Source organism: Symphodus melops (assembly GCF_947650265.1).
Source record: "Symphodus melops genome assembly, chromosome: 16".
Taxonomy (NCBI): Eukaryota; Metazoa; Chordata; class Actinopteri; order Labriformes; family Labridae; genus Symphodus; species Symphodus melops.
Genome location: NC_136706.1, coordinates 18,138,701 through 18,163,453, shown reverse-complemented (window position 1 = coordinate 18,163,453; position 24,753 = coordinate 18,138,701). Strand labels below are relative to the sequence as shown.

General features: G+C 39.1%; 1 protein-coding gene across 9 annotated transcripts in view; it reads right to left on the bottom strand.

Annotated features, from left to right (window-relative positions):
- The window catches only part of vav2 (vav 2 guanine nucleotide exchange factor), a 225,641-nt gene that overhangs the window by 32,954 nt on the left and 167,934 nt on the right, over positions 1-24,753 (bottom strand). For 5 of the 9 annotated variants that reach the window (XM_079363649.1, XM_079363654.1, XM_079363651.1 and 2 more), the window contains exons 4-8: positions 21,982-22,050; positions 10,527-10,632; positions 8,234-8,332; positions 7,076-7,144; positions 5,329-5,429 (exon numbers count right to left, since the gene is read on the bottom strand). In XM_079363649.1, coding sequence (XP_079219775.1) covers positions 5,329-5,429; positions 7,076-7,144; positions 8,234-8,332; positions 10,527-10,632; positions 21,982-22,050 — 444 coding nt within the window. Of the gene's footprint in view, positions 1-5,328; positions 5,430-7,075; positions 7,145-8,233; positions 8,333-10,182; positions 10,198-10,526; positions 10,633-21,981; positions 22,051-24,753 lie in introns of all 9 variants that reach the window. The other 4 variants (XM_079363650.1, XM_079363647.1, XM_079363653.1 and 1 more) reach the window with 1 other exon arrangement.

Here is a 24,753-nt window from a genome sequence, read left to right as displayed (position 1 = left end):
CAACAACTTATGATGCAAGCAAATGTCAAGTTTCCCTTTTAAAAGAGTCATGAAAGAGTTCTATAGACTAAATGTGAGTTTGCACTGAGTGCATCAAAATTGATTATGTTGATATGTAAGTATCCTAATAATATGCTGAATGATATTCCTTCATCAAGAAACATTTACAAAGATAATAGAATAGAGTTTTTTTTTTCCTTACAAATGTACATGTGCTCCCTCACTTGGCTCAACTTTGATTCCTCGGTCAACAAAAGCTGACATGCTATTTCTTATATTGTGCAATCTATAATTATAAGCAATCATCATTGGAGTGGATACAGACACAAGTATGAAGAAAAACATAAACAGTACAACCACAAACCAACTGTTTTTTTTTCTGTTTTTTTGTCAGTTTCCCTTTGGGTAAGAGAGTTACGCAGGTGCAGTCAAAACTGGCTGTCGACATTTGTTTCAGTGTTGTTGATATGGCCCTGCTGTGCTGGCCTCTTTCATAATGAGGATGCTGTCGGGCATGTTATTTTACAGAAAATGCAATTTTAACTTACTGCGCTCTGGGCCTTCACCCCCCCGCCCTCGTGCAGCCTGAGAGCCGAGTGAAATGACTGAGAAACTCGCCAAGCAAACCAGAAGTGACAGGCTGTGGAGCCAGCTAATATTCTCTGACACATGGCATTGGGACCCCCTCACCTCCACTCAACATATTCAGCACACAGCAAATGGAGGAGAACATAGAGCAAAGACCTGCAATAAAGAGGCTCATAGTGCAGCCATGATTAGGCAATGTAAGAGTATCAGCGAGCCAGATTACTCCGGAAATGAGTCGGGGAATGTTGGAAACAAGGATGTCAACAAGAGGGCACTTAGATGCCCTTTTAGTTTTAAAGAGCTTCCTCTGAGCCCACTTTTCTATTCAGGTCAGTTCTGAATGTTGAGAAGTGTTTGAGATAAGCCAATGACATTTTTAACCATGGCTTTCACTTCTATGACGAATAGAACAAAAACAAAATAAACCTTTTCATCTAGTGAGCCGACGTGAGAAAAAAAGAAAAAGAAAAAAAAAGAAGGTACAAGCACATTGTTGTAAAGGTCACTGGGACTTACACGCATGGATAACCAAATTAATTATTCCAAGTCAAGTCCTCAGAATAATCGCCAACATGCCTGTTGTCCAGATCCCCCGGCCACTGTAGCTTATCGCAACGGACAAGAGGGGCTCATAATGAGGCAGGTATACATGTCAATCACATGAAGAGAGGCAAAAGCTTGTGACGCACAGAATCTGCAAATCTAATGAACTGCTCTCTCCAAAATAACCCAGCATTGCATTCTGGGGAATGTCACCAACAGTAAATATGAATGGTGTGTCATCAGAGGATTTGTGTATGAATAGAAGGTAAATGTGAGCTGTTTCTGTCAGAAATAGAAGGTCAGAATCCATCACAAAACAACCTGGTAGACTCAATGTTGTGATCTTTTGTCAAGGTAAGGTCCTTATTAAGTACATTTATAATGTTAAAATGTATTGTTTCATATTTCAGTGTATTGGTTGACAATATTTTTGATTACTGTTTTACGATCAGTTTTCAACATAATCCTGTCACAGGAACATGGTAAATAGATGTGAGCTTGGAAATGATTTTCTAGTCTTCTGACTACTCAAAGTAACTTTAGTTTAGACCTTGACAAAGTAACTATATGTGTATATATATATGAACTGTATATATGTATACTGCAAAGAAAAGCATGTGTTGAGAAATATTAATACTGCAGTAGAAACATTGTATTCATTGGCCCTGGATAGACAAGCACTAGCCCCATGTACAGAGGCTGCATTCCTTGACCCTGCAGCCATGACCTCATCCTTTCCTCAACAAACAGTTGTCATTTATTCAATTTAATACTTAACTCCCACTCATGCACCACTTTGCCTTTTCCTGTACAGAATTTATTCTTGTGATATTTATTAAACCAATAAGTGGACATAGTTTACAGTTCATGTCCTTGTAACAGAACTAGACGACAGGAGGACTAATAAAAGGAGCTCAATGCAGTCAAACAAAAAAGAAAATAATGTGAAGTCAGTTCAACAGTCATTTCATTTAAAACTGTGATATATATATAAACTATAAACATGAGCCAGTTCATTTTAACATGTGTGAAATGAACCTTAAGCTAGCTCTATTAAGTGAACTTACAAAACACTGCCTAAAACAAGACCTATGACTTTAAAAACAACATATCCGGTAAGAATTCTGTTCACTGCTAATTGAGTCCAACCTCAGAAGAAAGCCTAATGTTAATAACAGCACATTCGCTGCACGGCCCGGATAAAAGATGTGCTGTTGGTTCAACCTTTTTGTAAAACCTTTTTGCCCTCAATAGGTACCTAGAATCATTCTTGGGTCCATGACTTCAAGAGGACTTGAAAAGACCTTAATCCTAGTGGACAAAATCAAGTCCACAACTATTTGTCTTGAATTTAAGGTAAACAATCTAACTGAACCTGGACACAGCACTGACCTCAAAATGTGTGTGACCATATCAGTGGTCAGTGTGTGGTTTCAGTCTTGTGAACAAAAAGGAACAAATTCCAAGTAGACACATGTCAGTTGTGCTCCTTGCCCACTTAACGTTTGTCATAATGCAGTAAACCCATTACTACTTTCCAGGCCAGTTTTGTTCAGTAAAAAAATCCATTCTCAACATTATATGAGGCATTATGGCTTTCATTAAGAAAAGCACAATAGACTAAAAAAAACAATGTGATCTACCACAAATCAACAGAAGATTTTCTTTATGTATGAGTGCATTGACATGTGACTGAAGCAGCATTCTGGGCTGGGAACTGGAGTCCCAATGTGGACTAAAATATTGACGTTGGTCTGGTAGCTAGAGAGGTTCCCATGTACTGCTAAGGTGCCCTTGAGCAAGACAACAAACCTCCAACTGATTTGCTATGCTCCCTGGTAGCAGTGTTAAAAAAAAAATAAAAAAAAATAAAAAATTTCCCTCAGGGATTAATAAGTAAAATAAATATATATATTTACAGGGAGTAATATAATCTCAATAACAACTGACCATCAGCTTACTGAAATCATTTTATCTGGGATTGGGCGCAAATAAGGATTTCCAACCGCTGCCCTATCAGATCAGGGAGTCGTGAGAAGATAAATGAAGAATAAGTAATAATAATGCATGTGTACTGCCTTTATCTGTAAGTGGGAATAAAGTCTCTAAAAGTGTCACACTAACTTTGTGTAATACAGCTCTCCAAGGCTTCAGGAAGAGGCCTGCTCTGAGCCTTTTTTCTGTATGCAAACTAACATTGCCTAAAGAAATACAAAGTGATTGCCTGGTTCAGGTTGGAAGGAGAAGGATGATGAGGAGTAAAAAATATGTGCTATCAGGATCACTGTGCTGGGGATTATAATGCATACTTCTGTATGCAAGAACAGGTACATGCTGTGAAGTGTGTGACTCACTCTTTCAGTAATGGCTGCATCATTAGAGGAGAGTGGCTTATCCATGGCTGTGTATGGAGCCATGTCCAGGGCCAGAACCTATCATCACCGTCATTACCATTACCTATGAAGAAGCGGTACTCAGCACACAGCAGGGAGGCAAATCGCTGCTCCCCTCAGGGATGCAAATTACCCACACATTGCCCACAGCAGCAGTGCAAGATTGAGATCCGTCTGAGAAATCCCTGTTCCCTAATAAACCTCAGCTTTCCCGACTCACAGCGCTTTCATGTCCCGACAACACATAAATCTCCTGCTAATCAAGTCCTTTCCCCAAACACTATCAAAGTCTATGGGAAAACCTGAAAGAGCTTTTTTCAATTTCAATGTTCGAAATAAAATTTTAGTGTTTTGAGGGGTTTTTTTTATCCGTGAAACACAAATGATAAGACTTAACTCCACTGGCTCCCAGTTACTGCTCACATTAAATGTAATCCTCTGCAATTCGCTTACAGAACAGCAACACATTTGGTGCCTCCTTACTTAAACTCTATTATCCGCCTTGCCCTCTACGCTCTGCAAATAAAAGGCGTCTGATCCAAACTTGACAGCGGGGGCCGAAGGCTCTAACTAAACTCTTCACCTGATCTGCAGTCCCTTTGCACCTTTAGGGAAAAGCTAAAGACCCAGCTCTATTCATGAACACCTACAGACACCTACAGAGATGATGGTTTTGCTCTTATATGGCTGACGGATGCTCTTATAATTGTGCTAAACATAAGATCTGGGTGCAGACAACCGTTAGGCGTTAATAGTTTTATTCATAAAATAAAATGGATACACCTTATTTATGATGACAAAACTCAATGGATAGGTAAGAGGTATGCATTTTAACAATGAAATTAAAGCTGTAGGAGATTGTGAGTCATGTTTAAAGATGATAAACAGCTAAATCTAAAAAAAAATAATACAGCAAAGACAATCATGACAAGCTAAAGCAGTCTTAAATGGATTAACGAGTTGAATGGAGAACAACTGGTGGCATGCTCTCTCAGCTTTTCTCTAACATTTTTTGCTTTTATTGACTTATTCTTTGAACACTAATCCCGGAAATCCTTCCACTAATCTGTGGATGCTCAACTTGATGCAGCACCAACAATTTGAGAGAGCAGACAAAGAAAATCCAGCTTCCTGTCAGCTAGAAGAACATTTAGTCACTAAGAATGGAGCGTGGGCACTTATAGCTCAAAAACTGTTCATCTCCTTTTACCTGCTCAATCTCAAGGTCTATTTCACAAATCTTTTGGTGCTAATGACTCTTAAGGTGCAAACATGGCCAAAAAGTGCCGCTCAGTGCAGTTTGCCCTTGTTGTGTGTTTGAACATGGAGAAAAGTAAGGTCTGCAACTTTACGCTACACAGAGTTGAGCTCTCATGCTGAAGCTGTTTTTGTGGATATAAACTGATGAGCTTGAGGGTTTATTTTGTTGCCCGACTTGAACTTAAAACGTGTGTGGCAGTGCTAAAAAAAGCATGAGGCTGTTAGCGCGGGTGTTTTAGATGCATTATTTTCTCTTAATTATTGTGTAAAAAAAGGGAAAACCTTCCCCCAAATGACTGCATAATGGCTTTTTTTAAAAATATTTGTAACCAGCATCAACACACAAAGGTGAAGTTTGCTCTGCAGCAAAGCTATGGGTGGATTCAACCCCATGCATGTCTTCTGTGAGACAGATGGAGACTTCTCGATTCATTTGAAAACTTTTGCTGGTGCAAAAGTTGTGCATACATATTATGCATTAGGACATCTATACATTAAGGCAAAAATATAAATATGTTTGTAACGTAATGCTGAGGTTACAAACCTTTCTTTGAAGTCGAGGAAGATCTTCCCAAGGCCACTTCCTCCACTCACCATGTTCAGGTCGATGGCACGCAGCAGAGCAAAGTGGACTTTGATTACATCCTGAGTGGACATCATAATAAATATTACAGTCAACAGATTTGAATACACATTTCTTCCGTTAAATACCAAGTTGTTTACAGTTCAATGATGTATTTATTCAGACTAGTTCAGTATATAAATAGTACAGTTTTCTAAGTCTTTTACAGTCTGATATAGTCAACTGCATGTCTTGGTATATCACAAATACATAATTTAAAATAAATGCTGTTAGTGTGGACATTTTTTCAGATAATCATTGCAGTTAAATATAATGCTAGTCTAGGTTTTTCATTTCTATTCTTAACATACAATATGAAAAGTACAAAAAAACTATTTGTCAATCCTTCTCCTCGTGTTTCAGAATCAGTTTTTATTGCCAAGGACATTTATATATGTTTGTCTTGGTGTATTTCTGTCAGTGATTCACAGCCATAACCTTATTAGTCAACAAGGCCGGTTTTCATTATGAAAACGAAAAGGCTCATTTTTGAGGCAGGACACTCAAGTCAAGGTTTTCACTGTTTATTCCAGCAATTTGCATTTTATTCTGCCGGTGTGACTCTATTCATGTGTTGCTCTGAAACACGTCTGAATGCAGACCCGTCCCTGAGCTCACACCTTCCCCTAGCAGAGTCTGAGATAAACAACTTTTAATGAACATGATTCAGTGCTAAACATTCCAAATAAGCAATGACAAAATGCTAATACAGGAGGAGGCTCAGGGATGAGGGGAGTTACATTTCTGAAGGCAGATAGCTTAGAGTTTGTGTATGCACACTGAATAAGAAACACAAATTTACAGTACAGTAAATGGAAAGACATGGGTCAAGGATTTGTACATGCGTTCATGGAGTGACTTCCAAACCACCTAGACTAAGACCTAAGTTTGTTACTCATACATACACTTGTGTTTCATATGTAACTCCAAAATCTCAGCCTGAGGCCTCGAGTCCACCTGACGTTATTTACTCAGCAGCAGTGTCTGTTTTCAATGAGGAGCGTTTGCAGCAGCAGGCGGCCGTCCGGAGAAAAAGCTTAGCGCCTTCTGTCCTTTTTTTTCCCAAATGGTCTGCCTTTTTTGTGCCACCACGCAAAGCGATTTCAGTTGAAAATCTTTTAACTTTTCAAAAGGGTGTTGTTGACCTCACAAATGCCCTTTTAAAAATATATGATATTCTCCTATTTCGTGTCCTATGGATCATGCCCTGTATCAACATGCTCCCTACTCTGTGTTCAGATGAAGTAAGAGAACAAGCATACTCCTTTCGATGCTCAATTTATAAAAGGGACAAACTTTTTTTTAATTTTAAGATACTGTTGTCATAGAGACCACATGACACAAGTGCAGCACAAGCAATTCATCGTTCGTTTGTTGGGAATGTATTATTGACCAGGTTCTGCGAAAGAGTTTTAGCCAACTCTTTTCATTGAAAGTAAATAACATATTCTTGTCCCCACTGTGATAAAAACACTGAAGCCTGACACCAAAGTAGAAGTGTACACCGAACCGTGAATTTCGAATCGCGTCACACGGCTAACTTACACAAATACTACACATCCTGTCATTCATTCAGCCATCCATACACATATTGAATTATTCACACGGAGTGCGGTACATCCAGGCGTGCTGTATGTTCATCATTTTCTCTGCTTGAGCTGATACTCACCTCAAGATTGACAAAGATAGCCTCCATGTCCTGTGGACTCAAGACTTGCTTCAATGGGATCATGTAATTCTACAGAGAAATAGGAGAAACATGTGTTTAAAGGATATAAATAAAGGAGAAAACAAAAATAACAATAATCTTCATATTTGAGAATTGTATTGACCAAAAGATCTGTAAGAAATCTTAGAGTCAAATGTGAGGGTAGAAATTAAGATTTAGCTATACTGTGTAAAAACAGCAGCTGTAATGTTGTGAACAAAGACGTAAGGATATTACAGCTCCCGCTATGAATGCACAAGCACAGCAGTTCTCTATTCTGCTTGAACTCTAAGAGAGGTAAACCTCCCTATTGTTTCAATAAAATTGTTTTATGGTTGTCACATTCCATCATCGTAAATATAACAAATACATCAACGAAGAAGCAATGAAGAGTTGACAGGCTTTATTAACCCCAACTCAATTAAGCTTAACGAGTCCTCTGATCATCCGAAGGTTATTTATTCGTATTTAGTCCCGTGCTGGCCCGACGTGGAAAACACAGGACACACATTTTGTTTAATGAAATTAGCCAAGCTGATGATTTGTGGGGCCTCTATCACATCGCAGTGTCAGAGAGAAAAGCGATGTGTTAGCAGCGCTGATCTCAACTGTGGTTCATTTTCACACTGGGAGAGACGGGGTATGTATGTGTGTATGTGAGAAAGAGAGAGAGAGAGAGAGAGAGGGATTATGACTCTTGAAGCACACAAAATGTGTATTTTTCATGGAAAACCTTGGAAGTAGACAGTAATAACTTCCCTTTATATGGATCAAATCTCCAACACTTGTTGACCATGTGTGCAGGACTGTGTGTTCAAGTATACAATATGTCTCTGTGCCTTTGATGTCCAGGTCTATACTTAAAGCCCCAGGGGTCATAGTCTCCTATGGGGCCTGAGCTAATAATAACCAAATTGATCTGAACCTGACATTTGTGCCCCCCAATGAATCAGCCAATAGCTGACATTTCCATGCTGCGACCCGGCCCACAGGCCGGGAACACAAAGAAGACAGCAGGACAAAAGGAAACTCCCACATGCTGCACTGCTTCTTCCAGGATACACATATACAGTATGAGCCCGTTAAAATATATGTGCACTGACACATTCTCACAATCACCTTCTCGATGTCCTCCAAAGTCTTGTAGTACTTTGCTTCAGTCTCCTGGATCTCGACTAAGCAGCAATTTCTCTTATCATCTTCAGTCATACCCATTTTCTACGGAGAGAATTAGACAGATGTTAGAACAGGAAGATCACACTGTGTGATTGTTAGGGTTGTTTATTTAATTGACAACACAATGTGAGATCGTTGCCTTGTTTCTGTTATGATTGATTGGCGTTATAAGTATGACTGTGGAGGATTATGTATTTTGGACTTTAGTGATTGTTTCTAGCTAATTTTAAGGGACCAAAACTCATCCCAGGTTAAAATCCAACCTGTAGCTTCTTCCACGCACTCTCTCTCTCCCAATTGCTGACTCTTTCAACTGTCCTGTCTCCTCAGTCAAGGCATATAAAGCCCCAAAATATACCTTTAAAAACATGTGGGGCACTAGTGACCTAGTGGTTAGCTCACCACATACCGAGGCCGCAGTCCTCTAAACTGACAGCCCAGGGCCTTTCCCACATGTAGTTCTTCCTGATATCAGACTCTATCCACTGTCCTAGCTGTACGTGAAGGCTTAAAAAGCCCCCAAAATAGAAGTTAAAAAAATGCCTAACATCATATATATTATAAGGGACCACTACATTATTTTCTTTTCATCATTTTTACTGTTTTTAGTGAGACCACCAGGATTATGTTTTTCTATATATTGGTGATTTATAGCTTAAACGTGGACGTGTAATATGCAAAAACTGTTTGGCATTTGTTGGTTTCTTTTCATTTTCAAACAGCGTAAAACTTGCACAATCCTGACCATCGATCCATGAAATTGCAGCATCTCTATAAGATTATGCCATGGAGTCTTTCTCAATCAATATACACTTATAGTGAATTACCTTGTGTACATAATGAACCACTGACAAACACGTCTGCAGATTTGATGTTAACCATGATGGGATGACAAAAAAATCAAACTTCAAGAGTCTAGTTTATCTTGTTTTTCACCTGATTGAAAAGTAAAATAACGCCTTCAAGAGAGTACTGGCCAAAACACTGATTGTTATGGCTTACTAACACACTGACTAATTAAACTAAAAGCTATTGGAGCACAAGAAAATTACAAATCTAAAGCTGTTAAAAAAATAAATACAGACTGTGCGGAGCTACAGCACTGTCCTTCAGGTTGGACTCTGCAAGCTTGTCACAGTATGTGTGGGTGGACTAGCCCGAGGAACAATGAATATTTATGTAAATGTGGACAGTTCAAGGTTTTCAGTGTATGGCTATGCAAGCAGGGGTGTTGTGAGGGGGTGGAAGATGATGGGGAAAGACACAAACGTATCTGCATAAAACATTTCTCATGAGACCAGATGTCTGGGTAAGTCAACATGAACTAACATGGCATGATTTTCTTTGAAAGAACAATGCACTGCTGTCTGCTCTAATGAGCATGTTTAAATCCTACATAGGTACAGGTTTCAGCTCCGTACATATTGTTTATGCTTTCGCAGTGCAATGAGTAGCTCAGCTGGTAAATTACTGATTTGGCCATTCAGGAAAGATTTGGCTGTTCTAAACAAGCAATGACGATACAAATTTGGAGATAACTCTGTAAAAACGCATGTCCAGTCCAGGCCTCAATCCAGCATGTAATCAACCAATCAGAAGCACGACTCAAAGCCAGCAGGATAATTACTATTGTCTTGTTCTTTCAGGTTCAATGTAGCAGCTGTGTTCATCGGTGATGTCAGTGAACGCTGCAGTCACCAAGCTGAAGTCACAACGGTCTCCAAAGGGCCCTGATTCAGACTCTGAACCAGATGGGATCCCCCTTTTTGTCTCGATGGGCTCAGCTCAGTGCTCTAATTGGCGTGGCGTTCTCTTGGGACTGTTTTTAAATTAAGTGTTGAAGGGAGTTAGCCGACAGGGTGGGGATGAGTCACAATCACATGAGCACTCACCTGCATGTATCTGATCTGCAGCACGGAAAAGGCAAAGCAGTGCAAGTCAGAGACAGTTAAGCAAGAAATACAAAAAGTGTGTGAAGACAAAAGACGTCATTCAAACACTCACATAGGAATAAAAAGGGAAAAAGGGTGTGATTGCTTTATTATAGTTTTGAATGTACAGATAAATCCTTAAAGAAAACAAAAAAAGTGTCCATGTCACTAGAAAATGTGATATTTAAAGTAAGTCACGTACTTTAAAATGGCATCAGATTTACGGTATAAAAACACTCCAGACAAAACCACTATCAATAACTGAAACAAAACAAAGAAAGGAACTTGTGTCACTAAATTCTTACCATGGGTTGTCGTACTTCCACCTTAATGATGTCCTCATAGATGTCATCCCCGTCGTCCTCGCACGGCACACAATCGTAGATGTCATCCTCACCCACGTCATGCTCACTGTGAGAAGAGAGAGCCTTCTGTCACTTTATGAACTGAACCATGTGGCATGGAGAATTTATTTTCAGATAAATACATACTGAAGCTTCAAAAGAGATGAGGAGGGAGCACATCAACTCACATGGCTCTTATTCGATCATAACTAAAACATGTGCATCAAACTATAATAGCCGTTAAAGCACATTTTTAATTATTAAAATGTGACAGTACACGACAATTAGGCTATTAAAATGCAATGACAGTAATGCTCATTAAATGTGCCAGTGGTGCATGTTCCAGTTTCATGTGGTTATGGCTCATACTGCAATGATCATTGGACATAAAATGTGACACACAGACCCAGGTTTGTATTACAAAACCATTTCTTCTTATGACATAATGTCTGTATGAAGTTCAAAATATCGTTTTGTATTGTAAAAAAAAAAAAAAAAAAAAATCATCTTGTTATGTCAAAACATTTCAAGTTTTGATGTGATACTCTTTTAGTTTTTCGTTGTTTATTTCTGGCTTTGCAGTCCGAAGCATCAAAACACAACCTGAAATCAAAACCACTACTTTCACTTTGCCCAAAAGACTCATTATGTCTCTTTTAAACTACTGTGACAGTCGACAGGCACGGAGTCATCGAAGCAGTGCAAGCTCATTATCTTTCACAAGCCCTGCCTGTAGAGTCCTATTGGAGTTCCAAGCGTGGGGACACAGAACTCAATGTTCAGAAACATCCAATGCACTGCGTTATTGAGTGGCATTTCCCTTTAATGTGTTTAAGTTGCTTCGGCACCCAGCTAGCTAACTGACCTTTAATTAGGCAAGCAGCCAGCAGAGAAAAGACAGTTACTGTGGAGAGGAACGTCGTCTGGGAAAAATCCTCATGCTCCGAGAGTCCACACAGAATCTCTCTCTGTTGTGTAAAAGCAATTATTGTTTTGGAAACTCATTGAGGCGGTGGAGATGCCTCAGCAGGATTTCACTTTGGCTATGGGCCCACATCGATGATGTTAATAAACAGGGGGCTTAAGGTCGCCGAAAAAGGGAAATAAATGATTAAAAACTGTAAATAAATAAAGATAGGAAAGAGGTGTCTGCTAAATAATGGAGGACAAAGCCTGGCAACTCTTGTTTTCCTAATTTACACAAAATTCCACACTCATTAATTGTAATGAGGCACAGTATAATGGCCATGTTAAATGTTTCCATTGATTCAGTTGAGTACAGTTGGCTCCAACTTAATACCCCTTTAAAAACCTAGATTACATGTTTGAAAATGTGCAGAATATTACAACAAATATTTGGATTGCAGACAAAAAAACAATATGGACATGATTCCAAGGTATACTGTAATCTGGAGTTATAAGCAGCTATACATACCCTTTATAGAGATGGACATTGACATAAAGCCATGGTTAATGTTTAAAAGTAATTGTGTTTTCCATGGTGGGGAACAGACCTATAAAAAGAGTGTCGAGGATTTTTTTTTTTTTTTTTTTTACACCGCAAAAGGCCCCTGCTCTGGTGGAAATACTTTGGAAATTTACAGGGATTTTCAGGTGTGGTTTGCAGTGCTAGATGTTTCTGTTTGGTGAATTAAAGGTGTAGCCTTTTCTCACATCAGCAGACTTAACTTAATGTGTCATCAGTGGAAACAAAGACCACAATGGGCTTCAGGTAGTTTATTTTAAAAAGGCTCAAGGGAATTAAAGTCCTTAATAGTAAAGCAGCTTTCAGGTCGATTGGTTTCTAAAGCAGAGTTTAAAGCCAAAATTTGGCAGTCACCACATAAGAAATTACTATTTCTAAACTAATTCCTAGTTGGTTTAGTAGAAAAAAATGGAGCATTATATATTAGAAAATGTTTTTGGGGTGCACTGCTGCCGCAGTGGTTGGTGCGTGCGCCCCATTTATGGAGGCTGTGGTCCTCCAAATGGACGGCTTGGGTTCAATTCTAACCTTTGGCTCCTTTCCCACACGTTATTTTCTCTCTTTCCCTGATTTTCATCCCTGATTTCCATCTGTATCCATGTCTTGTGACAAAATCCCCCCCAAATAGATAAAAAATCTTTGGTCAAACAATGTCCTTTGGTTTGCTAAATGTGGCTAGCGTTATCATTAGCAGCCTCTAATCCCCCCTTTAGAATAACATCCACATAACATATTTGGGTACATGGTACATACACATGGGTATTATGGTACAACAGTATATGGAGCACAATCAACCAACGACAAAAACTCCATTCTCCTAGTTTAAGTACACCAGCATTCACCTAGCCTTTACTGAAACTTGAGAAAATGAATACATAAACATTATCAATAAATAAAAGCTGGGATTTAAGGGGTAATTGAAGGAGACTAAGTTTTAAGCTTTGCCCCTCTGCTGAAATGTCCTTGAGCAGGACACTTAAAGCCCACCAGCTCAAGGGATGCCATTTTGCAATTTGAGCCAGTTTGTTCAGGGCACAGAGAAAAGAGGATTTCTCTTCGTTGGATGAATAATTTCTGATCCAAATATATCCGTCAGGGCCCCCAACATGAGTGTTCTTAAAATGACTCTTGAATGGGGCTATAACCTGGCTGCCCAAACACAACTCAAGGTTTAGACAACAGAGTACAGTTTTACGAGGCTCCACGAAATAGGATATTTTGAAACAATCTTTTTAATGAATTCACATATTCTGAAGCAGCATTTACAGGTATTAAACATGAAAATGACAGGTTTCGAGATTTGCTATTATTCTGACACAACCGGCTGAATCTGCCATCTCTACGACAACATTCTTTGACCGTCAGTATGAAAAGGGGACATAAATTATCAGAGAAGACAGAGCTGCCCTCTATCAAATATTCAGCCTGTCGTCATGCTCGTGCAGGGCTTGTTTGAAGTTTTAATTGAGGTGGCTTGGTTCACTCTCAGCCCTGTTCTCCTTCGCTCTTCATTAAGTAAAAGTGGCTGATGTTGAATACTGAGGAGGCAGTGTGGGAGGACGGCGGCCAGCCAGCTAGCCAAAGCTGTCCCATCGGTGTCTCCTCTCTGAAAGCTCCACAGAGACCCATGTGTTGTACGGCAGGGACGATTCAGAGTGCAGATGTCGGACTTCATTTTGCTTTGATAACTCAGAGACAGAATTACTGCACGACTGAGGTCTGGTGCGAAGATTTGAATAAAACCTGTGGAAAGATCTAAGATGAGGAGGATCTCTGAGGAGAGGATGAAGCAAAAGTTGATTGTCTAAGTTTTTTTTTAATTGCAGACTTTGTAGTAAAAACAATGAACAACTAAGCCCTGACAATAAGCGAAGACCTTTTTATGCTTTATTTTTTTCCTCTAGCCTCCATCTATTGATTCTGAACTTGTACTGTCATTAGTGATAGCTTTTAAAACAGAAATATTCTATTGATCAGTGATGACATTTAAGCCACTTCCTCTTTCCCAGTTGGTAATTTTGTCAATATCCAACGATCCATCGGTCCAACTAGTCAAGTCATGATATTTTTAATGCATTTCATCATTGATTACTGCATTAGACTGACGTGAATTCACAAGTTCAGAGCTTCTCATTTATCAAAGTTCATTTCAGACAATCAGAGTCGATTTGGCCCTTTTCCTAAAGGAATGGTCTGTACTGATTATTCCAAATATAATCCAGATGATTCAGTTCATTTCAAGGATTGTATAGGTCCAAATCACTCTGCCTGATTGTTTTTGGCAACCCCCAGAGGGTTCCAGGGGCCCCCCTCTCTTAAAAAAACATTGTTTTAGATTAAAAGGACATTTAGATTTGAAACTTCCAATAAGTTGTGATTAAGTCATATAATTAATTAACTGCTTAGTTGACTACTATTTGACTCTAAAGTCAAATTACTCTGTTGTAGCTCCTTAAAGTATGCACGTTTGTTTCCAAACAAAGAAAAAGGAAGGTGTGTATTGTTTGTGCAACTTTGTGAAGACATATATAAGCTTAGATTTTGATGATAATGCTATTATGTAAAGTCAAGTCAACTACAATTTCAGGTATTTCTTTATTGTACCACTAATTCTGGGTCGGGTTGAATTTTAGCCTAATTGTCCACTGTTCAGCTTCTCCTGACCAGTCAGAAGGTTTTTTGGCACTGGTGGTACGACTGCACACACAAAGTTAGAAAGGAGCCACAAGCTTCTTATTCTTCAGATTGTGCATGCACAAACACACAGATAGTGTCCTAAATCACCAAGGTAACAGTAGGCATGCCTGTCTAATCTGTCTACTGGAGAACACAAGGTGGACAAAATCTGGTCCTATTCACGTATTTTTATGTGGGTTAAAATCTAGTCAAGGTCATAAAGGCTTATGTCAGAAAAGGTAAGGGACTTAGGCAGGTAATATTGATGGTTGCATTTAAGGAGCCAGGACTGTGGATGGGTTTGTGTGTGTGTGTGTGTGTGTGTGTGTGTGTTTGTGAGAACAAGTGTATTATAAGAAAAAGAAAGTGTGACTAAAGAAAGGGACATATTTCTTTACCACAACTTTACAATTTATGTCGCCTTGTCTCCTGGGCTTTAATGGACCATGATAAATCATTTAAATGCATGCTTGTGTGTGTGTGTGTGTGTGTGTGTGTGTGTGTGTGTGTGTGTGTGTGTGTGTGTGTGTGTGTGTGTGTGTGTGTGTGTGTGTGTGTGTGTGTGTGTGTGCGTGTACGTGCATTTGTGTGTGATCTAGCATGTGTGTGCATCACAATGCATCACTAAGAAGGGGAGTGGGTGTAGAAACCTGAGGACTCATGAATTAGACCTCATTTTCTGTTTGATTACACAGTGACAGGCCAGAGGGTGTCCGGTGCTTTTGCACGCAATAGGCCTGCCAGCACATTGCTCTCAGGCTTCGGTGCCATGGAGTTAAATTAGTGGAGGGGTGGAGGATGACTCACCATATCAGAGCTACACATGCAGTCCCCAAAGGCTGGTCTGGCTTTTAGGTAAGTACTTAAATAATGTTGTGTTTTGTACGTAAAGTTCTTTTTGTTATAGCCACATCTTAATAAAGCAATGCTGGATCTGTACAGCTAACCAACAGGCATTAAAAACACAAACTTAAAAGTAAACCGGAAATGTTCTGTATGTTGAATAAATCACATGAACTCACAATTTGAAAAACTTATTGAAATAAACGAAATGCAGATTAGGTTTTTATTTTATAATCTGCATGGAATTAACTCTCGAAGTCTGGACTGATCGAGGCAGAAAAAAAACAGGAGAAATCACAATCATTTGAGCTGTTTTTCCATAATGCAATTCTTCTGAAACTCCACTATGCCACGCCACAATGAACATGCTTTCCTTTAAATCAATGCTACATTTGGTTCAGCAGAATCACAATGACAACAAAAGGGAGGAGAACAACATCCTGGCGAACAGAAAACAGAACAAGTTAAGTATGTGCGCGAAGATTGTAGCGGTAGCAGGCAGACAATGCACTGGCTTCAGTGCTACTACCCATCCCGCTCGGACTTGCTGCGGGAAAGATTACAATGATGTGGCGGGAGAAACTCTGGGTGAAGTCAGAGTAAAAAACGTGGCTGTTTGCATTCACATACACAGCTCCTCCTGGAAATATCAGGAGTTTTCTGCTAGTGTTTCAGCCCACTTATAGGAGCATCTTCAAAGGAGTATAATTATCTATCTGCACCCTATCTTATGGCCACACATCTGTCGTTGTCACGTAGTTCGTTAAAAAGGACACTGGAAAGGAACTTGTTAAGGCTCAGCCACGAAGACATCACATAAGATTAATAAAGAAATACCTCAATCTGAAGTAAAAATATTATCCTGATTGGCAGGACAAGAAGAATTACTTTGGGTTCAACAAAAATAAAAAAAATACTTTATAAAAGCAATCAAACAAAAGATGCATAAATGCAGGTCCCCAAGCCCTGGAAGATATTATTTAATTCCAGAGAGTGAACTGTGAGTGTAATTATTCCCTGCTTTTTGAGCCTTACATAACATCAACAGGTGAAATTTTAATTTATTTCACACACTGCCAAACTCAGACTCCAACACACCCATGATAACATTAATAACAGAGAATGGCAGCATTGGGTATGAATGAGAAGTAATATGCAAACATGTAATTGCACAGTCTGGGATTAAAAATAATTAAAGGGAGTTAACTGGTTGACTATTGAGAGGAAATGTTTTTCAATCAAACAGCCTATAGTGTATTAGGTCATGTTAGAGGAAGCATTAGTTTCAAGGCAAATAAATGCCAAAGTTTCAGTCTGAATAAGCAAATTACATCATCACAAGAAAAATGACAAATAGTGTAACTATATTCTGTGAATTTAATGATGTACTTTTCCAGCTCTAGTGTATGTAAAAGTAAACCCTTTGTCAGTGAGAACTCTGGGGTCTTTTAGGATATGAGGCAAATATTCACAAGATGCCTCCTCCAATCAGCATTAACAACCATTATCTCAAAATCTCTGTATCTGACACAGACAAACGGCAACATGTTAGAGGGAGTTAGCAAAGGTACATAACTGTCAATAAAACTTTTTGAGCCACACTGTGTTTTAAAGTTCATCAGCCTGGCAGACGTTGATGGCTGAGTGTTAGGGATTCTATTAGTTTTCATGTTTAGCTTAGTTTTTTTAATTCAGTCATCCACAGTGAGCACTAACCCTGTGAGCGGGTGGAGGGGTCAGTGCTTTGCTCAAGTCCACCTTGGCAACTGTCCAGCTATCAGAGCAGGATTTCCAGACTTGGCCTGCACTGGGACGTGCACCAGTGACCCTCAGTTCCCTGTCCAAGTCCCTACAAACTGAGATACTGCCCCTCCCCCTCAGGCAGGAAATAACACATTTATAAAGTTTTAAATAAGGCTAATAAAGTGTGTTAATGCCTATAAAAAATTTTCTCGGTTTTATTTTGTATCTTCTTTTCACAGCTCATTGGATTTTTTTTTCCATATTTTTCAAAGCTTTTTAGAAGCTATTACTTTTATATAAATATGTTGTTTCTGAATATATGACAGTTGGTGACATTAAATCTCAGTTTGAACACTTCAGACTCAATACCTTGCAGTAAATAATACCTTGGCTGAGCTCCATCCGTTTCCGCTATTGGCTTTTCATGTCAATCTGCCCAAGGGATTAATGGAGCAAAATAAACTGCAAAACAGTGACACAAAAGCCTCCTGACACGGTTTGCTTCGGAATGGAAATCTATGTGTGGCTTTCACAGAGGCAAAAGTCCCTTGGCGACTGTACCCTATCCACCCCCATTTCATGCTTTGTCAACTCCCGGATGGAGTCATTGAAGACGAGTACTCAGAGTCAAAGTAAGAGATGTGACATCCTGAAGCAACAGGAAGGACGTATAGAACAGAATCACCACATTGACCCAGGAGACCTCACTTAGGCAAGATGTTGGCCCTTCACCTGACTCAGTCGAGCAGAATGCAAATCAAAGGACACTCTCTAAATGCATACACCTGCACATTCCAGAAAATTGTAATGCCTTTTATTTACAGAAACCAGCTCTGACAGCTTAAAGCCTCAACAGCTCACTTCTGAAATGACAGTGTAAATATGGAAATCCTGAAACATGGCAAGTGACCTCGACAAAACCTCTAAAAATATCAACTGTCAACCACAGGTACATAACAAGCCCCTTATTGTAAATCTAATAAAGTAGTTATCTCTATAAATACAGTGTAGCATCATTGCATTACAGAAGATTGAACTCCCAGCCATCCCCAAGAGACCTCTGGGGGTCCACCAGTTCATGTCTTTTAACTTCACCACATTAAAATGAAAGGTTAATCAATAGTTTCTGCTGCACGGGCTGCTGGAACAGTTTCCAATTTAACTGTTGGTGCTCTGACATGAGATCAGTTTTTAAATCTCGCCTCAAAATCCATTTTATAGATTGCCTTCCATTGCAGTTAGTATCTTTTGTCGTCTCATCACTGAACCTAATGATGCCATTTTATCCATTGCATTGATTTTTATCGTACCCTATAAAAGTGCCATCTTACTCTTCAATGCTGCTTTATTTTCTCACACTAAACATGTTTTGGTTACAATATAGCTTTTTATTTGTTATTTTTTATTTGATGACTTATCATATGTTCTATCAGTGGATTCTTTTCCTCCTCTAGGAATCCATACAAATTCCAGAAAAAGAAAAAAAAAGGGAAAAAAAAGAAAATTTTCATATAGTAAGATCATAATTGTGCTCCCACACACTCCTGCACTCAGGGTTTATTATGCATCAATATTTCAGGCTAATTAATAAGTCTTTGAGAGCAGGCTTATTGCAAGTGTGGCCTGTGTGCTACGCGTGTCAAATTGGATTAGGTGCAGGACCTGCTGATGAATCAATTGTGCTCTCTGTCCATTGATGGAACTAAATGCATATGTGTTCTTTGTTAAAGGTCAAGAGCAGCAGTGTTGCACAGTGAAATGATTAATTCTATCGGCGCCAGCCGGCCTGTACTGACAGGTTACATATAGAGCACCATGTTAAAACACCACTGACCGTTTCAGGAAAAAGAGGTGAACTTTAGCTACATGCTAATAAAAGGTTTAACAGGCCAAAGCTCACTAATGGAAAAAAGGGATTTAGAAGGTGAAAGGTTGGAGGTCAATTTAAGACCACTAGCCTGAGAAATTAAAAAGTATATAACTGCATCAAATCACACTTTTAAGTTTAACAGCTTTACAGGGAGGCTTGGTGATGTGATAGTGATAGTATGATCACTAAAAACTGATCAATCTAGGCCCGACTTTTGCCCAGTTAACTTGTGCAAATCAATTCAAAAGACACTGTCTAATTCACAAATGCCGATGCTAACAGCCATACGCAGTTAGAGCAGAGCAAAAACGTAATGCTGGCTGAGACAAGGTTGTAACTTCTGTGTTACATTTTTTCTTAAAAGATGTCAAATTCAAACTTTCCAACTCAAGACAATGAATCATATAACAAAGGGTTAAATCAGGCCCAGACTCGCAGTGGCTCAACACTTCATCCAAATCTGTGAAAACGGTCAGGACTTGGGAGCAGTTGCACGCCAGGACGTAAGATTCCTGTGCTGACTGATTCCATTCAGACAACAAGCTTTTTTGAAATTCTGTGAAAATCCTTTTACAAGTAAACAATAACCAAACCGACAACAAAACAAAACTCAACCCTGAAAAAGTGCCCCCTCCCCTCATAGCTCATCAGATCATGTGGATGAAACAGCTCTGTCAGCATGAGGTGCATCGGCACGCGGAGTAAAGGTGCAGACTGCTTTCCTCCACAGTCAGACACAAAACAAAAGCAAACCACACACGCTTGAATGCCCCTGAATATTATTAACTTTGTTTTTACTGAATCAGACCTTGACATGGAGCAGATAGCAGGAAAAATGCTTTTGGGAGATATTAGTTACTGCAGTCCATTGTTAGTGAACCAGGCCATTTAAGTTACCAGACCTTTTACAGGGTATATTTCATGCTGATTGATTAGAGATGAGTTCTGAACCCTGAGTAGAGTTTTCAGCCATGTAAAATAAGTGGCCACAATGCAGAGAAAAAAAGGTGCATTCAGAGGAAACCGGGAAAAATGTTGCATGAACATATGAAGGAAAAAAGTTTATCAGTCAAATAAAGAAACATGCATAACATTTCCTGATGTGTATTGGGACATATCAGTGAATATGTGTCTAACATAAACTTCTCTCGATTGACGCCATGCTTTCATACATGATGGACAATTTTAGTACATGAAGAAAGACATGAAGATATTTCATGTTTTATTTTCTTTCAATGAGAACATTTAAATCACGTTTCTCTTTCCTAAAATATTAAAATCTGTGTTCTCTTCTCTCTTTAGGATGTCCTTTCTTTGCAAGATGCTCACGATGCTCATCAGTTGTCAAGGTAAGAGCCCATGTTCCAGGCTTTCAGGGCTACTTGTTTGGCTAAGATGCACTCTAATCCAGTATTAGCCTGCTTGGCGGTAACTTCTGTCCTCCAGCAAGAGCACTCTCTGCACCACAACAATTCAGCGAGCATACACTATACACACACACACACATATATATATATATATATAACCTACATTCTCCCACTCGCCTCTCTCCTATCTTGTAGTGATGAATGGCACCCATCTCAGAGTGATTGACTAATCATTCTCAATTAATCTGCTGTCACTGCTGGAACTCTCAGACCCTTCGACTCTTTTTCACACCCGACATAACCCGCCCACCCATCTAACACATTGCCAACGAGGCGAGCAGAAAGGCAGCTCAAACATAAGCCTGAACAGAGATGGCGTCACTATGGCAACGGGCAGAGTGACAGAGAAATTTGCGCTTATGTAATGAGACAGTTCGGGGGGGGGGGGGGGGGTTGGAAGAAGTGTGAAGTGTGAAGTATCAAAAGCTGAACATTGTAAATGATAGATAAGACCAAGGGTTATTTTAATTTATTGTTTGTTAAAGTAAAACTGAATACACAATAGGAATTATTCATTGAGCAAAAAATATTCTGTCCTTTTTTTCTTTGATGGTATTCAATTAATTTGCAGCAGAGTAAAAAAGTAATTTGCAATTTTAATCAGTATCAAGTAATTGTCTGGTTTGTTCTTGTTGGAATACAACTCGTGTTACTGCAAAGGGAAATTAACTGTTTTATTTTGCAGCAGCTGATTCAACTTGTTGACTTATGTGATCTGAAAAGAAAATTGCTATGAAATGTTGTAAAATATTTCTACCACCTGTTTTGTGCAAAGCTGACGACGCCTCATCTTCTATGTTGAGAAGTTTTTAACTTAAAAAAAAAATATATATATTGCTTAAATATAAAAATCAGTCAGACGGGGAATGTTGTGACATCACGCCCACCTGTCAAGCCTCAAACTTTCTGTCCCTATGTGTATGATGGAAGTGGTATTGCATTGTATTGTATGGTGGCATAATGTATGGTATTGTGTCACATGGCAGCATATCGTATGTCATCTTATGGTATCGCATCATATTGTAGTAGAGAAGTACTTGCACATTAATTATTGCAGCCTCTGTTTACAAATCTGACAACATTTAGGAACTAACAATAAGTCTTGATATATGTGATCACCTATTGAAATGATATCGACCACACTGTGAGGATAACATTCAATCAAACATTGAGAACATAAACATACCAATAAGGTAGATGATGAATATTAAATGTAAATCATTCATTGTTTTTTTTGTTTTTGTTTTAAATTATATGGTTAGGGAAGTAAAGGTTAGGGTTGGAATAAGATGTGTTGGTGCTTCAGGTGAGTTGAAGTGTCCAGTGTGTTCTAATTTAATAAACTGACAAAAACAAGGAATGTGTACTTACTCTGCCAGCTCTTCAAGGCTCCGGTACACATCATCCTCATTCAGAGCTGTGTCCTCTGATGGAAAGGGCCTGTAACACAAACACACACACACACACACACACACACACACACACACACACACACACACACACGTGAGCAAGTGTACAAAACACATTATTACGACACACATCGACCAATGCAGGAAAAAAAAAACAACCAGTCAGAAACAGCGCATTCTATCTACCAAGTTCTCACTCTTCAGCAGTTCGACAGCAGGGTTATTCAACAGAGGAACTGGTCACAAACAGCAATGTCAAAACACATCATACACACTGCTGCTGACAGCTAACAAAAAAAAAAAACAACAACTGGAAGAATGATCAGGTGTCTTATAAACCCTCTCCAGAGGTTTGGGGCAGCTTTCAAGGACCCTTAAGGAATAAGTGTGAAATGTTGAAGAGAACAAGTCCAGAGCAGTTATTTTTTATTTATTTATTTATTTTTTTACATAAGAGAAGCCTTCTCTGCCTATATTTAAACCTTCTGTTAAAATAACAATTTGATGTTTATGCAAGTTACAACAGCATAAATAAAAAGCCTTGAACTCAGCCTGTTACACAATTAAATCCTCGTCTTAAATTTCATCTTCCTCATGCTGTATCAACAAACACGATTCTCCAGGAAGTGACGGAGCATAGAAAAGCAAAGTGACTAATCAATTAGCTCATTAAACCGGCTGGATTTAATTCTAATCTTTTAAAAGATATCTGCAATCCATAAACATCTCTGAAGTGCATGATTAGATCTCGCTCGCCTTGCCGTGTTTATGCTTCCTTTTTTCTTTCACGAGAGGTGATTGCTGCAAATTATAGCCTATTAGCGTAATGTTGTGCACAATTGAAGCTCTTTGAATCTAGTGAGGTCAAGAGTGGCGCTCATCACCTACCACGCTAAAGTACTGAACTGAAAATAATCTGCAATATTAAAATAAATCCTGTGCATGAAAAATGAAAAAGTATTTTCGAAGCACTGTAAGTGTTGAGAAGCTTTGTAAGCAGGATGTGATAGATTTGGAAGGATTGAAACCATATCTCTTCACTGATAGAGCACAAACACATGTGAAATTTGAATACTGACAAATATTGTTTATGAAATTCTATGTAAAGGGAGTTTGTATGGTGCACTTCTAGTGTTCTGACTACTCAAAGCCCTTTAACACTGCATTCTATAAGACACCTACTCAGTCACATACTGATGGGAGAGGCTGCTATGCAAAGTGCCAATTTTAATTTATGCAACTTGGGGTTAAGTGTCTTGGGGATTGAACCCTTAACTTTCTTATTGAGAGACAACCAACTCTACTACTGACCTGCCCCTATATGCCCATTCGATGCCGGGAACATGTTTGAAAAAAAGTAAGGACAGGATTGTGTTCATCACTGAAAAGCATCGCCTCTTCTTTTCTTTTCCAATTCTTGTTTTACGTAGGACTTTAGCTGTTCAAAAGTCCAGGGTCTCCTTTTTCCTATTTTACATTTCATAATGCCCCCCACATCGTCAATGGGTGACAAGACGGGACAGCAGAGCAGTTCAAAACTCTTAACCTTTTACTGCCATGCTTTTGAAATATATTCCAGACAGCAGTTTGGAACTTGTAGTCCCTACATTCAATTTTATATTTAAACAAAATCATCCTTAAACAGCAGTTAGATTATTTGCCCATGTAGCTTTTTACAGAGCGGTGATTCTCTCACCATCTTTGCTTCAGACAGACTTGGCCTCTCCATCATGTTACTCACCAGTTACTGCCACTTCACCTTATTAAGTGAGAGAAATTCCTTTCGGGTGTTTTTTTTTTAGCCTGTTAAAAAGGTTCAAGTCTTTTGTTGCCATTGTCACAACTTTTGTATTTTTTTAAAGGTTCAGTTTTGGGCCCATTTAGATAGGACAGTGGAATCCAAAATTGGGGAGGGAGAGTGGGGAATGACATGTTGAGAAAACAGAAACCGGCTGGACTTGAACGCAAGACCGTCCACTAGAAGGACCGCAGCCTCTACACACAGGGCTCATGGATTAACCAACAGAATCATAGAATGATTGCAAAATGATGTTAGTTGTCACACTCTGTTATCTTTATATTTTATACAAAGTCCAATTTGAGGCAGGACATGGGGTTAAATAATAGTGACCAAAAATAAACAACCTGAGATTCAAACTTGAAGTAAGTATTGTTCCAGCTTTCAAAGCATCCAAAGCCTCGATCTTCAGATATTCCTTAGCCTTAAGGATTTGTTGTTATTTTTCAGCCCTGTGTGTTTGTCATCAATATGACAGAAGGATTCTGCGTTCGCCCTCCTCTCCTACAGCAATAAATCCCTAACAAAGCAGCAGCCAGTCGTGGTTGCTGCTGCGGTAAACAGCTCCGCAAGTTTGACCTTGACTTCCCCTGTATAATGTATCTACTGAACACATGATTTGTTTTCCCACTGACAAAGAGCCTCTGGAAACACACACACACACACACAAACAAAAATAAGGGAATCTATCATTATTTAAGAAAGAGATGGAGGGTTACAGAGAGTGAGGGTTTCATGTTCATGTGGAGAGCTTGTTGCACGCCCACATCTTTGACTATTAAGCAGTTTAAAGACAGCCCTTCAAATTATTCTACTGTTCTTGTTTCACACCCATGGATTATGTCTGCCCCTTGAATACTTGTAAATTTTAAATTATGCAAAGTGCACATCACCTCACATATTGATCAAATTTCTTTGCACAGTGCCATTCCCTAA